The 15,900-nt window shown below is 37.7% G+C and overlaps 1 protein-coding gene across 4 annotated transcripts in view; it reads left to right on the top strand.

Annotated features, from left to right (window-relative positions):
- Positions 1–6,342: 6,342 nt before the first annotated feature.
- The window catches only part of LOC101743573 (lysosomal alpha-mannosidase), a 29,663-nt gene continuing 20,105 nt past the window's right edge, over positions 6,343–15,900 (top strand). For 2 of the 4 annotated variants that reach the window (XM_038014166.2, XM_038014167.2), the window contains exons 1-2: positions 6,343–6,502; positions 13,470–13,573. In XM_038014166.2, coding sequence (XP_037870094.1) covers positions 6,487–6,502; positions 13,470–13,573 — 120 coding nt within the window. In that variant the 5' untranslated portion in view covers positions 6,343–6,486. Of the gene's footprint in view, positions 6,503–12,186; positions 12,900–13,469; positions 13,574–15,900 lie in introns of those variants that run through there. The other 2 variants (XM_038014165.2, XM_038014168.2) reach the window with 2 other exon arrangements.

The following is a 15,900-nucleotide window of genomic DNA, read 5'->3' as shown; positions in this document are numbered from 1 at the left end:
TTTCTTACAGAAGTTGCTTAATGAATTCCAATTTCACATTGAAGTCTCGAAGATATTTAATGCAAAATCAATTGTCACTGCCCCGTCTGGAACGGACGTGACACGGATACCTAAGATATTGGGCCAGGTCACTCACGCCGACAATACAACCCGAGGAGTCAGTCCATCATGGAACATAATCGTGGAGAAAGAGGATTCTTCATCTAAAAATAAATTAAAACAGCAGCTTTTAGCTATGAAAGAAACAATAGATACATTCATCAACTTATATCTAGATCACAGAAGAAAAGGATTAACAGTTTTAAGAAAGTCTTACAGAATCCAACGAGGTAAATCTGCAAAGATGACAATAAAAAAGAAAATGAAGCACTATGATTTTCCCGATCTAAGGGAAGCCATGATCAACTTATTCGGTACTGAGAGTGAGAAAGAAGAGTTAAGTGTCTCAATGCACAATGCTGGTCACCTATTCAGCGAGTCAGATTCTTCTGAATGCAATTGCAAATGCCACTATTCACCATCTGACTCGGGCTTGACGTCAAAAGACACAAACCAATCGATAACTTCTTCGATCGGGAATTTCACGATGGATTCCAATACGTTATCAGCTTATTCAGAGTCATTAGACATGATAGTAAGCTATAATAGTTTTGATGACTCGACTCTGTCTATTTTACAGCAGAAGACAGCTATAGAGCGGATCACATTCTATGTGCAAGCTCACAGCATACAGATTAATTGTGAAGCTGATGAATTTGAGTCTAAGAACATACTAACGTTTCACTGTCCGGCCTGTAATATTTCCGAGGTTGATGAAGAATGCCTTTTGAAACACATTTTGAGTCAGAAACATTGTGAGAAGATCCATTTTTTATACAAGACTGCCTACATTAAGAAATGTGTTGCATCTGGAAAAGAAATCATGCCAAGCACAGTTTTAAACCCGATGACATTATATAGGGATGGTAATAAAATAGTTTGCTTCGGTGATGCAATGTATGCTTGTACGCTCTGCTTCGAGAACCTAATAGTTGGAGAATCTGTGTTGATGGCTCATTGCTATGATAAAAACCATGTGAACAGAAAGGAGACTCTGTCCGAGTTATTCGAGTGAACAGTTTTCTGGCATTTAACATTTATTTCATGTGATTGATTCGTAATAATTTTATTTTTAGTATATTTTTTCTAGATTTTTTCCTCTTTTAAATCTGTGAAATGCCTAATCTATAAAAAACATTACTATTTCAATGCACTTTTTGATGTCTGTGAAATTCTTATCATTTCTGTTCTATTTGAAGCTCTCTAGGAAATAATCTGTAATTTAATCAGAATAACATTTTCCAACATATTTTCTCTACTAAAAATATTAATTTTCATTTTTACACAAGAGAGCTGGGAAGTATTTTGAAAGAAAAAGAAACCCACTAAATTGCAACTTTTGTGTTACTATATATTTTTAGATCTGACAGTCCATTCAAAATTGGTAATCATAATATTGCTTTTTAAACAGATTCTTAGATCTACAGCAATAATTATTACATGTTTGACATGTGAAACTGCAACTTCATATTAAATGGGTAGAAAATCTTTATAGCTGCAAATCGCGAGTGAAATGTAACTTACTTACACTTAAATTATTTGACAATTTTGTATATGGTTGTTTTAAGTTTAATAGTGCAGGCGCTATTTGAACGAATATATATTTAATATTCTGTACAATGCAATTTTTCCGGATCCATTGTTGTCTATCGCGTTAACATAGCTCTTGAATTATGTAATACATTTCACTTTAATTAACTTTAAGTACAAAAAAAGTATACGTTAAATAAAATTAAATCATGTAAAGAGTAAAGCTAAATATATTTTATAAGAACTCGAATAATTGGAATCCCAATTGAATTAATTCAATTGTTATTTTAGCGTATTGCACGTAAAACATTGTTTGCATACCTACCTGAAATTGACTGTTTGTGATTTTTCATGTAACATTATGGCGGCATGTCGCTTAATACTCATAATAATAATAATATAATTGCTTTTGTTTTAGAAAGTATGTTCTTAAGTAGGTAGGTAAGTAAGTAATAGAGACATTTGTAGTTGTGAAAATTAAGTAAAAGTGGGTTATGTACAGAGCGCGAGAAATATATTTTTTTTACATTCCAAATATGCATTCAAAAATATTGCGTTCCTACGTCAATTTGTCCATAGTAAAACGTTTTTGTGTTGACTTTTGCTGTTAAAATTCATAAATTCCCGTAGTTTTTTTTTTGTAATTTAAAAACACTAGTGTTAACGTTAATTGTTAAATTGTAAAGAGCAACATTCTGATTGTAAGTGACCAAAGGTGCAGTTCTGTGACATTTGTGATCGATTAAAAAAAAGATAAACTGTCTCGAATTTGATTGAAAATTGCGTTTTGTTACAGAACTATAAAACATAATTAGTGATTTCCAAAATTAGTATTAAAACTAAAATATATGATTTAGTCGCCGAAATAAGTGTTTACATAAAAACAAATTAATGTATTGCTATTTATATTGATTAAAACGTAAAAAGCATGTATAATTCTCAATTTCATTAGATTAGTGTTAATGTTAAGTACATATAATTATTTAAGGCCAAACATCATGTACATCTTAGGTATGTACTATGTAGATTTTTTTGTATCAGTAAGTACATATACTTGAAATTTAATGATTAGTGTGTTTGAAAGATAATTTGTTTCTTTGTCGGGCAAAGAAATGAATGATAAAATCATGCACACATTGTACTGACTAATGTAATGTATTGAAAGTGAAAATTTCACATTGTATTTTTCTTGTCACAGCGCCCACAGCATTTTTTCAATACGTAGCCACGGCTAACGTTTTCTATTTGGAAATCACTAAAACTTTAACAAACCATTTACAGAATAAATGTAAAAAATAAATAATATTAAACAGGGTTTCCAACAAAACTGACGCATGTTTCTTATTCAATATATTTTCTGATTATAATATTAAAAAAAATAAAATTATTCTATTTCACACTTTTTATTTGCATAATGAAAACAGGTTCCCGCCATTGCATCTATTTTTCTCTCGCGACTGCGAACCGCCGACCCAAGGATGCCCTACCCACTAAACGACTCCCCTGCACTCTTCGCCCAAGCGTCTGATCCCCTCCGAGGTCAGAACCCGGATAAGGTAAGGGGGTCAACACTACAACCAGAGGGTGGAGCTCACCTCAAGGACTTTGAGGCGAATCGAAGGCTCTGAAACCCCGCTAGACCAGAACCATCCTGCTGGGTCAGGACGCGATACACCGCCAACCGGTTGCTCTTTTATCTCGAATACTCCTTGGTAGCGCGTTAGACTGCTCAACCCCCTCAGGTTGCTCCTTGACCTTCGGTGGGGAGAGGCCGCCACCTACAGTTCCCATTACACCCTCTCTGACAGTAGAACTTTTTTTCTGTTACCAATATAGGTGACGGTGGAAAAATTCTAAGCAATTTTCAGAATCTACCACCGGATCGGAAACGCGACCCACTGAGATCCGGCGAGAAACTCAGTGGGCTGTGTCTGTGGGTTAATTTACCGAACGGTGACCGGTGCTTGAGGTACCTAAAAGCACTATTAGTGGATCGGGAGGATCCGAAATGATGTGGTTTTTCGATACACGTGTGATAGTTAATTTATAGTTCTCGATCTTGCCGATTTATTTGATTAAACAACAAAAAACATTGTTTGGAAAAAGGCGACGAATGTTTTTCGACGATTTCTTGAATTTCTTTTTGGTAAGCATCCGATTTCATGTTTTTAACATTTTGCAGGTAAGACACTAATAGTTTGCCGTATTTATTATTTTCTTTGCACAGCTCTTTAGATCGGTAGAGACAATCAAATATGTATTTCTGTAAATTGTCATTTTTTTCACAAGTCGCGTAAAAACTGTTGATGGTTTGCAAATGTCGGATGAAGTCGATCGACGCGAATTCAATCTTTAGCAATGCTTTGAGAAAAACTTCCTTTTCGCCGCCATTTATATTAGTCGTCAGATCACTTAATATGTTCGTTGATACGTTTTCGTTTTTGACTATTACCTCCAATAGATCCGTAAAAATATCGCTATATTTGTTCATTATCAGTTTTATTAGATCTAAATAAAATCTTTTGTAGTCTTTCATCAAAATTATTGGTAAGGAGTGTTTAACAAAGTTTTTGACGAAAGCGTCATCTGTATTTTTAGTGAAGAAAACGTAGTCAGCAATTTTTTCCAGAGATGGCGCTGGTAAACGATGCGCTATTAAAGTTAGCAACTTCGGGTGTTCGCGACATTCTTTCTGCAGAAATTCGATGTCCAAATCTGATCCCATTCCCAATGATTCAAAGAATTGTTCGTAATTATCTGAATCGATAACCATTTCAGGTTCACTTGTTAATAATTGCGAATTGCTTTCAATTTTTTCGTCTACTGAAGTTGAGTTTGGTTTTATTTCAATCTGAGTTTTCTTCCTAAAAGCACGTACCCATTTGTTGTTTTCGTCCTCTGGTGGTGCAATGGCTATACATCGTTGCAATAGTTCCTCTGACTGCGGTGAAAACTTCCATATATGTGCCATTAATGTAACTTTTGTAACGCGAAATCAAAAATTGTTTTGAAACTAAAATTGTAAACAACTACAATTGTCATATGTCCATTTGACGTTTTTAGTTAATTAATTGGCAAGTAAAAGGAACAATGGCCATAAAGCCAAACATTCTGAAACCGAGGTCAAATCACATGTCTTGTAAGAAAAATAGATAGGCTGAAAATGATTATAGAATATAATTAAACTAGGTGAGTTCATAAAACGGTAGGTAAATTAAATAAATTGACCTATTACTCAGCTTATTATTTATTATTTATCAGTACACAGACGTCCACTGCTGGACATGGTCTCCCCAAGCCTCGCCACAAAGATCGGAAAGACTATTAACCTATTAACTATTAACCTATTACTAAAATTGTGCAATTTACAGAACATTCACTGAAAAATTTTGGAAGAATCGGAGAGCCATGTCCAAAAATTTTGTTACATCTAATATTAAGAACCTTCATAAAAGCTATCGGTTCAAAACACGTTTATTAACTAAAACGTGTCTATTTAATTACCTATATTTAGTTTTTGTTATATTCAAATCCGCTAACTCGTTGATGCCTCAAGCATTATATTCTTTATCTATGCACTAAGCAATTACTGCCAGTGTCATGTATAGCAGTAGAAATAAATTGTTTTCACTGTCACTTTGACATTAGCCCTGTGTTTCTAATTATAATTTTTTTTAGGGAATTCCAGCAATTTCTTAAAAAGTTGCGCTAGATGTTCACTGAGTGCCGTGTGAGCGTAAATTACTAACACAAAAGCATAATATAGTAGCAATAACGAAGAAAACAGACAATTGAAGAGCAAAAAAATTTTTTTTTCATAGATAAAATAAGGTTTTTAACACAATGATGGCATTTTTATTGCTTAGTCGAGTACATAGTACACTTAGCTGGTGTTAGACAGTTACTGGACTTCACAGACATAAAAAAATGAAATTAGTCACATATATTGAAATATGATGTCTGTGTTAAAATTACACCGTACTAATTACGCTAATTTTGTTTCAGAGCTTATTTTTTATTATCCAATGTCATTCCTTTTTATGTTGGTTGGTCGTAAACATATACCAAATGGCTGTCCCTGTTGGAGCTTGAATATAAATGTAATGGCAGGAAACACGACACATGATTACAGATTTCGAATATTAGAATTATTTTAAATGTTTAAAAAACGTCTTCTCGTAAGAAAAAGTCAGTACTTCTCATCTAGACACGGTCAGAGCAACATGTAAGAGTTTTATAAAAATATAAAGATAATAATTTTATAATGGTGTAACAGTGTTCAAACTATCTGCAATATAATTATAATGAAGCAGTGTGTTTTTAAATAGCCGCTCATCAACCTACAGAACCCGATCCCCTCAAATTTACCCGTCCAACAGTTCCTTTATTATTGCTTTGGTAATGAGTGACGGTCACAATTTACCAACTTAATTAATTTTATAGACCGTTAATTGCTTTTACATACTTAAAGTTCAGCCTCGAAGCCTTATGAAATGAGTGTATAAATTGTTATATATTTCATCATCATCATCATCATTTCAGCCTATCGCCGTCCACTGCTGAACATAGGCCTCTCCAATAGATTTCCAGTGCGACCGGTCCATTGCCACCTGCATCCAACGAGACCCAGCGCTTTTTACTTTTTACTTTTTACTTTTGTTTACTTTTTACTTTTGTTATATATTTAAATCGAGAAAATTTAAATCTGAAGGTGGCAACATTGTTCATTCATGAAATAAACTTCAATCGTCCATCGACTCATTTAAAAACACAAACTTCCAACAGACGATATCATACAGGCGTAGTGACTGCGTGTCTACAAATTAGTTTGTTTTCCATAATAAATGTTCTTTAGTAATGGTGAAATTTTATGGTAAGTGTTTTTATTTATGCTATTTTATATGAATGCCGTTATTTTGATAGAAAATTTTCACTTTAATATTGAGCACACAAGACGAATCAATAGAGCTACATCCTGATCTTTAGTTTGTAAGAAAAACGAAAGATACTATGTGCTTACTCTATGTAATGTTTTCAAATAAAATATTAATTAAACTGTAATGAAAAATGTTTAAGCTATTTTTGCCTACGGAACCCTGTGCATTGTCGCATACCGACTTGTCAATGTAAATTTTGGCGCGCATTGTTGACTTAATTGTATTAAATAATTAATTAAACGATGAAATATTATAATTTTGAAAACGTTTTTCTGATCAAACAAAGGAGTCTACTTTGAATTTATGAAGTCTATTGTGTACAAACAAAAGACTTGAATTTATAAGAGTTAAAATTTTTGTTTGTTTTGTTGTTGAATAATATTGATAAGTTTTTTCCTGTTAACCCAGACCGCCTCGTATTCAAATTAATTATAACGAAATTACGAACGACCACGTTGAAATGTTTCATCTAAATATTTTTTATTTTATTTTTTATTGCATAGATGAGTGGACGAGCTCGCAGCCCACTTGGTGTTAAGTGGTTACTGGATCCCATAGACATCTACAACGTAAATGCGCCACCCACCTTGAGATATGAGTTCTAAGGTCTCAGTATAGTTACAACGGCTGCCCCACCCTTCAAACCGAAACGCATTACTGCTTCATGGTAGAAATAGGCGGGGCGGTGGTACCTACCCGGGCAGACTCACAAGAGGTCCTACCACCAGTGATTACACAAATTATAATTTTGCGGGCTTGATTTTTATTACACGATGTTATTCCTTCACCGAGGAAGTCAATCGTGGAACATAATTTGTTAAGTACGTACTTCATTAGAAAAATGTGTAGGTACCCGCCTGCGGGATTCGAACACCGGTGCATCGCTACATACGAATGCACCGGACGTCTTATCCTTTAGGCCACGACGACTTCAAACACTATTATCTATATATTAATACGTGAAGCAAAAACTTTGTATCCCTTTTTACGAAAATTGCGCTGACGGAGGAGTATGAAATTTCCCACACTTATAGAGAAGGAGTGCCGAATGCTAATATTTTTTTAAATGATGCTTAAAAATACGTTAAATCAATAAAAAAACATTACACACACTACCATGTATTTGACGCACACACGCGTGCATACTATTTATTTATTGTCAAACTTTTGTTCTTGACATCTGTGGTCAAATTGAGAATAGATTAAATATTGTTTGTCTTTATTAATATTTACCTAAAGTGTAGTCTTTGCGAAATTTGTGATTATAGAAGTATAATAGTCTTTGAAAATAAAATCATAATAGTGTACGAACTTATCCATCCTATTCGTACACTCTTGACAGAGTGGTCGTGGTCATGCATCAGTCGGATACGACCTGCTTATGACTCTCGTGGGAAATTGTGCAGTAGTTTCCCCTTGCCTTCTGCACCAGCATTTTAGGGGGTATTTGGTCCCCAAGGTTTCTGACGCCTCTTCCGTACAGGTTGTCCTGACGGGTGTGTATGGTTATACCGCCATTGCTCGGTCGCCATTGCCCCGTTCGTTCTCTAGTAGGGAGCACCACGGCAACCTGTTGGTCGCTGCCGCCATCCGGCGCGTGCAGGTGGGGTTGACAATAGGGCCGGTGAAGGTAGCATTTCGATGCCCCCTTACTCCCCGAACTTATAATTTCAATTAATTATAGTCGAGTATCGACTACCGGGCGACCACTAGTTATTATTATGAGGATAAGATTTTAAGTTCAAACTTAATACTTGTTTTGTTGTTGTTCTCAAGAACTCCTATCGTTCGATATTATCATCGGAGGTTTTCAAGATTGTTTTAAAAGAAGACATGTTTCCAAGAAAATGTTCTCAAAATAGTTTCGTGATAATTTCGTTTTTTTATTGATAATGTTTTTTATGGAATTTACTTTTTATTATGAAAGTTTTTTTATTTTTTATTGCTTTAATGGATGGACGATCTCACAGCCCACTTGATGTTAAGTGGTTACTGGAGCCCATAGACATCTACAACGTAAACGCGCCACCCACCTTGAGATATAAGTTCTGAGGTCTCGGTATAGTTACAACGGCTACCCCGCCCTTCGAACCGAAACGCATTACTGCTTCACGGCGGAAATAGGCGGAGTGGTGGTGCCTACCCGTGCGGACTCCCAAGAGGTCCTACCACCAGTGAAAAAGACCACATAGATAGACCAGTATGCTTAGTGTGAGTTTTTTAACGTTCTCGATAGCGTAAAAGTTAACTCAAATTTGTATAGAGTTGAAATAGCGCCCCTAGCAGCAAACGCGGGCTAACGTATCCAACTCCATACAAATTTGAGTTAAATTTTCGCGACTAAGCCTCGCCGACTTATGATCAAAAGGGTTGCCCGTTAGTCGAAATAAGAGTTTGAGTGTCTCAATCGGCTTAGGAGATTATTGGGGATACGTTCCGTACGTGACAAAATAATAAAATACTTTAAGCGTAGATGTAATAAGGTCTGTTTTACGTTTTTTATTAGTCAATTTGACGATGCGTCTACAAAGGACATTCGGTTGGATCCCTAAGTACTTATTGGAATGCTTTCTATCAATGTGCATCTACCGATTTAGCCATTAGATCCGCGAATAAAGAAATCAAAGATCTGGTTACATTGAGAGATTGTTTTTATAATAGTTCTAGGCGCGTAACGGTATGACTCCTTAGATGTAGAACGAACTACTTTTTTGTGTGGTTCATTCCGCATTGAAACTAGTTTATATGTAATGATGTAGGTCGGATCTGTGTCTGTTTGTGCACGAGAAGAGCTCGGGATCAGTACAGAGCTGCAGAGGACTGTGTCTATAGTAGTGTGGTATAGGACTAGAGGCTGGATGTAGGTCGAATCTGTGTCTGTTTGTGTACGAGAAGAGCTCGGGATCAGTACAGAGCTGCAGAGGACTGGGTCTACAGTAGTGTGGTATAGGACTCTTGGCTAGATGTAGGTCGGATCTGTGTCTGTTTGTGTACGAGAAGAGCTCGGGATCAGTACAGAGCTGCAGAGGACTGGGTCTATAGTAGTGTGGTATAGGACTAGAGGCTAGATGTAGGTCGGATCTGTGTCTGTTTGTGTACGAGAAGAGCTCGGGATCAGTATAGAGCTGCAGAGGACTGGGTCTATAGTAGTGTAGTATAGGACTAGAGGCTAGATGTAGGTCGGATCTGTGTCTGTTTGTGTACGAGAAGAGCTCGGGATCAGTACAGAGCTGCAGAGGACTGGGTCTACAGTAGTGTGGTATAGGACTCTTGGCTAGATGTAGGTCGGATCTGTGTCTGTTTGTGTACGAGAAGAGCTCGGGATCAGTACAGAGCTGCAGAGGACTGGGCCTATAGTAGTGTGGTATAGGACTAGAGACTAGATGTAGGTCGGATCTGTGTCTGTTTGTGCACGAGAAGAGCTCGGGATCAGTATAGAGCTGCAGAGGGCGGTGTCTATAGTAGTGTAGTATAGGACTAGAGGCTAGATGTAGATCGGATCTGTGTCTGTTTGTGTACGAGAAGAGCTCGGGATCAGTACAGAGCTGCAGAGGACTGGGCCTATAGTAGTGTGGTATAGGACTAGAGGCTAGATGTAGGTCGGACCTGTGTCTGTTTGTGTACGAGAAGAGCTCGGGATCAGTACAGAGCTGCAGAAGACTGTGTCTATAGTAGTGTAGTATAGGACTCTTGGCTAGATGTAGGTCGGATCTGTGTCTGTTTGTGTACGAGAAGAGCTCGGGATCAGTACAGAGCTGCAGAGGACTGGGCCTATAGTAGTGTGGTATAGGACTAGAGGCTAGATGTAGGTCGGACCTGTGTCTGTTTGTGTACGAGAAGAGCTCGGGATCAGTACAGAGCTGCAGAAGACTGTGTCTATAGTAGTGTAGTATAGGACTCTTGGCTAGATGTAGGTCGGATCTGTGTCTGTTTGTGTACGAGAAGAGCTCGGGATCAGTACAGAGCTGCAGAGGACTGGGCCTATAGTAGTGTGGTATAGGACTAGAGGCTAGATGTAGGTCGGACCTGTGTCTGTTTGTGTACGAGAAGAGCTCGGGATCAGTACAGAGCTGCAGAAGACTGTGTCTATAGTAGTGTAGTATAGGACTCTTGGCTAGATGTAGATCGGATCTGTGTCTGTTTGTGTACGAGAAGAGCTCGGGATCAGTACAGAGCTGCAGAGGACTGGGCCTATAGTAGTGTGGTATAGGACTAGAGGCTAGATGTAGGTCGGACCTGTGTCTGTTTGTGTACGAGAAGAGCTCGGGATCAGTACAGAGCTGCAGAAGACTGTGTCTATAGTAGTGTAGTATATGACTCTTGGCTAGATGTAGGTCGGATCTGTGTCTGTTTGTGTACGAGAAGAGCTCGGGATCAGTACAGAGATGCAGAGAACTGTGTCTATAGTAGTGTGGTATAGGACTAAAGGTTTGATGTAATATTTTTATGTAGTAGTAGATAATTTTCGAGGGTTGATTATTAGAAATATCTTGTGCAATACTAATGCAGTCGGATCTAAAAGATTGTCGATAACGTGTCATTGAAATGTTTACGGGATTGATAAGAAATATTTGTTTCACAACACAATCTCGTGATGCAACATTTCGAAGTGTCCGTGGCCTAATTAGGAAGACGTCCAGTGTACTAGTGTCGAACAATGCGACAACGGTGGACTCATTGTTTTAAGGATATATTGTGTCATCTTCATGAGGAATTTTCGCGATAAAGGTATAAAGTCGTGTAATAAAAATCATACCCGCGAAATTTGCGCGAGCAATAAATACATATAATACAGCTAGAGAAGCTGAAAATTAATTAGTATTACTGATTAAATTTGCTTAAGGATTGGAGGTTAATATAAATATTAATAGAGAATTTAACTAAAAGAATATAATATATATACAGTCAAACCTGGATAAGCGAGAGTTCAAGGGAGTACAATCTCATTCTCGCTTATAGAGGTTTCTCACTAACCCGAGTTTCTCGCTAATGCTCCCTCTGAATTTCGATTCGCGATTTTCCGCATTCAAATGCATTCACTATTTTAAGTTTATGACTTTAATGACAGTACTTTAATTTTCCGTTTTTACATGATGCAGAACAGAACTTTCCTTCGCAATTGATTAACGATAAACTGAGTAAGTCCGACAAACAGGACGATACACAGGCACACGTGTCCATTCGAAAATAACGCGATAAAAGAATACGATAAAATAACAACGTTATTTAGTTCCACGAAATAGAATAGGTTCAATATTCACGAGAAAACAATACAAAAACAATGATAGGAAGTTCCACGAAAGTTAAAAATGAGTCATAAAATAGCAGATGTTAAATTTGTAATTTGTTTTGTCATTTGTTCCTCCTAAATAATATAAATAAATAAATAAAGCTCGGCTGTCGCTTATAGAGGTATAGATATGTAGCAGTCTCACTTACGGAGGTCCATGAGGAAAAAACGACTCTATCTTACAGAGGTTTCTGTTTCTCGCTAATAGAGGTTTTGAGAGCTTAAAATGACGGGTCCTTGCTATTACTCTCACTTATAGAGTTTTCTTACTTATCCAGTTCTCACTTACCCAGGTTTGACTGTATAAAAAATAAGCAGTAAAAGGGGATGGCCCATTTTAGGCCCAAAGCGGACAATAGATTATAGAAAAAATACTTAGTGCATTAATTTTGTCATAAATAAATATGCATTTACTTTCTTGCAAATAAGCGCCACTATAGTTTACAATAAGTAGTTCAAAAAAAGTAACTCTATTGAAAAAACAAGGATTTTTATTTTTGCGGGAAAAATATTGCCAGCTTCAAATCCTTTTACGTATGAAGTAAATATTTTGAGTATATAAATAAAACATATAAATAAATCATTTTAAGTATTATCATTAATCAAACGATTTTAATGGATTTTATGCACATAAAATAACATCGAAGACATACCCATTGGACTTTAACTTGTAACTATACTTGAGACCTTAGAACTTATATCTCAAGGTGGGTGGCGCATTTACGTTGTAGATGTATGTGGGCTCGAGTAACCACTTAGCAACACCAGGGTGGCTGTGAGCTCGCCCACCCATCTAAGCAATAAAAAAAACTTTACTAGTATTGTTATTTAAATATGTACAACTAAAACAAAAACATAAAAAATAATGTGTACTCGTAAAAAAAAGATTAAGATATAAATCAATTATCGGTTATTTAAAAAATAATCGATATATGAATTTCATGTAATTATTTTTCTTTATACTGACAACACTGAATTTAATCTGACTGACTGATACTTCGCTTGCTGCTTGTGGTGTTGTGCTTGCGTACAAAATGGATGTGGTTTGATTTTTCTTCGATTTATTTTACTTTTATCAATAACGTTTCATACTACGACTAAAAAACATTGTGTGAATTGTGGTTTTACCCTGACCGAGATTTAAAACCGTGTATATGCTCTCCTTTGCTATTTTTAGATGATACTAATTGTGTATGAAGATGAAGAAAATATAGATATTTAAAGAATTAAGTGTGTTTTTATACCCTATTGGATAAAAATACATTAGGAACATCTTAAACATTAAGAAAAGATAAGTTCTTGAAGTATCTCACAATCCGACACTTATTTATATAGAAAATTAACCTCAAAACGAGTTTTTATTTTTATTATATTTTTTATAATAGTGGCGTCAATTTCAATATATTTTTTAGATATCCAATACATTTAAGAATTTGAATCAGTACATTTTTATAATAATATTTGATGTCCATCTTGGGCCTAGCACACTATGGAGAGTGGGCAATCCCCTTTCTATTATTCACATAAATGGTGTGTTCATAGTGCAGTACATTATGAACTACGATATGATACCACTGATACAGTCTGAGTTATGCGTGATGTCATTGTTACAGCCGCCATGCTGGTACTCGCGCTGCTGTGCCTCCTGAGCATATCATCAAGCGTTCCCCTGCATGACCAGATAACTCCGAGGCCCGGGGAGACGTGTGGCTATGAGGTAAATATTGGCTTAAGCGTTGGCGGCTGGGTTGATTCAAGATTGTTACTGGTGGTAGGACCCCTTGTGAGTCCGCACGGGTAGGTACCACCACCCCGCCTATTTCTGCCGTGAAGCAGTTATGCGTTTCGGTTTGAAGGTTGGGACAGCCGTTGTGACTATACTGAGACCTTAGAACTATATATCAAGATGTGTGGCGCATTTACGTTGTAGATGTCTATGGGCTACAGTAACCACTTAACAACAGGTGGGCTGTGAGCTCGTCCACACATGTAAGTGTAGCGGGTAGCCTTCTACAATGCAAGATAATTGACAGATGCCTGAACCTCGCTTACGACATTTTCAAGATAAAGTGCATATATACAAGTTCCGAACAACAACATTAGGACCGTCGGTCTACCGAGCAATATCATCCGCTCGGTGGAAGATCTTCCCTTTGTCGTATATCTCCCCAAACTGGTGACCCCGACGTGATGTGAACACGCAACCTTCTGATTCATCACCAGCGCATCAAGAACTTAGGCTACCACAATCCCCGCATTCTCGAAGATAAAAGCAAGTCATCGACAATCGTCCCACACCAAGCCAGCATCGCAGCCTCAACAGGACCATCGCAGCCGACTCACCGCGCTTCCTGGTCCTACGGCACACAACTTCACTGCCTCATCGCGCCGCTACAGTTCATTGCAGCCCACGACCGGATCATCAACGCTTGGGGTCACACATCTCCGGCGTGGCAGCTCTGCGTCACATGGACTACGCACGACACGCACGCAACATTCAAGCTCAGTCTCGACTCACCGCAGACTTCGAGCAGCACTGGCGACAATCACGCAGCATTCAGCTGTTTCGACTCACTGCAAACTTCGAGCAGCACTGGCTACACGCACGCAGCATTGAAGCTCAGCCTCGACTCACCGCAGGCTTCGAGCAGCACTGGCCCTTGCAAGCTAATCTCAGCACGGACAACGCTAACTAAAAATGACACGACCTCCAGTCTCGGAGGGGAGTGATGTAGCGGGTAGCCTTCTACAATGCAAGATAATTGACAGATGCCTGAACCTCGCTTACGACATTTTCAAGATAAAGTGCATATATACAAGTTCCGAACAACAACATTCGGACCGTCGGTCTACCGAGCAATATCACCCGCTCGGTGGAAGATCTTCCCTTTCGTCGTTAAGCCTTCCCCAAATAAGCAATAAAAAAAAAGACATAGGCTGCTATTTATTTCGAAAGAACATCTCATTAAAACACTTCTTTGTTTTTATACATCTTATCCCACTAGGTGGGGTCGGCACAGCGAATTTTTCTATTCCATTCTCTTCCATCAGCCGTCATCTCAACACTCACTCCTCTCTCTCTCTCTCATATCGTTGTTCACACACTCCATCCATGTCTTCTTCGGTCGACCTCTTCTCTCTCTACCTTGCACTACCATTGCCATACATCTGCTAGTCCCATGCATCTCATTAACACGGTCAACTGAATTATTGTCTTTAGAAAGATCTTGTGGCGCATTAGAATAAATAATTGCTACTTCCCTTTGACCAACGGGCAAGGTTGCGGTTAACAGATGGCTGTACAAACTTCAAGTCTGGGGTGCTTTGTTGGTAGATCTTGGATTTGACCTTGACGCGATAGCTAAAATTAACGGCCAAACTGCCCAATTTCACCATTTGGGTCAAGCTGACGTTTTCCTGAAAGCTCTATCGGAATAGGTCCAACCGTTTTCGTATAAGGAGCATACACATTGTTGTTTGTTCATTGATAGCACTAAAGTGTAAATGTTGTTCATAACAAATCCGACCTCTGTTATCAGCCGGTGATGTTGGAAGAAAGCGTTATAACAGGCCTCAAGTGCTCGAAGGGTCAACGACCTGCACCGATAACAAACAAACACGATTACCATTACGATTTAACGCACTAAAGAATAATAATTGTGCTTCTCGGAACGCCCGGCAGAACTGATAACTTAAACTAATCTAAATTGAACTGTTTAATATTGAAAATGTTTACCTTGAGACAAAGCTTAGGTTGTTACTTTTTGATGTGTATTAACATGATAATGTAAGGAAAACCTTCTCAGTACCGCTGCCGTGTGCGTGAGAGAAAGGGACGCCAGACAGACTGGTGCCGTAACGCGTCACGTAACGAAGTGGTTTACCCTCCCGTAAGAAGTTATCACTTTAAAAACAACTATTAATAATAATAGTACACCAAAACATATGTACCTGCTGTATTTTTTACAGGATTTCTCCAAATACAAACGGTCGTCTGGTAGAGATCGCTTTTAGCTATATGACCGCTTATTGTACAATAATACG

The sequence above is a fragment of the Bombyx mori genome, chromosome 11 (assembly GCF_030269925.1).
Source record: "Bombyx mori chromosome 11, ASM3026992v2".
NCBI lineage: Eukaryota > Metazoa > Arthropoda > Insecta > Lepidoptera > Bombycidae > Bombyx > Bombyx mori.
The sequence above is the reverse complement of the archived record's forward strand: the minus strand, read 5'-3'. Positions and strand labels throughout refer to the sequence as shown.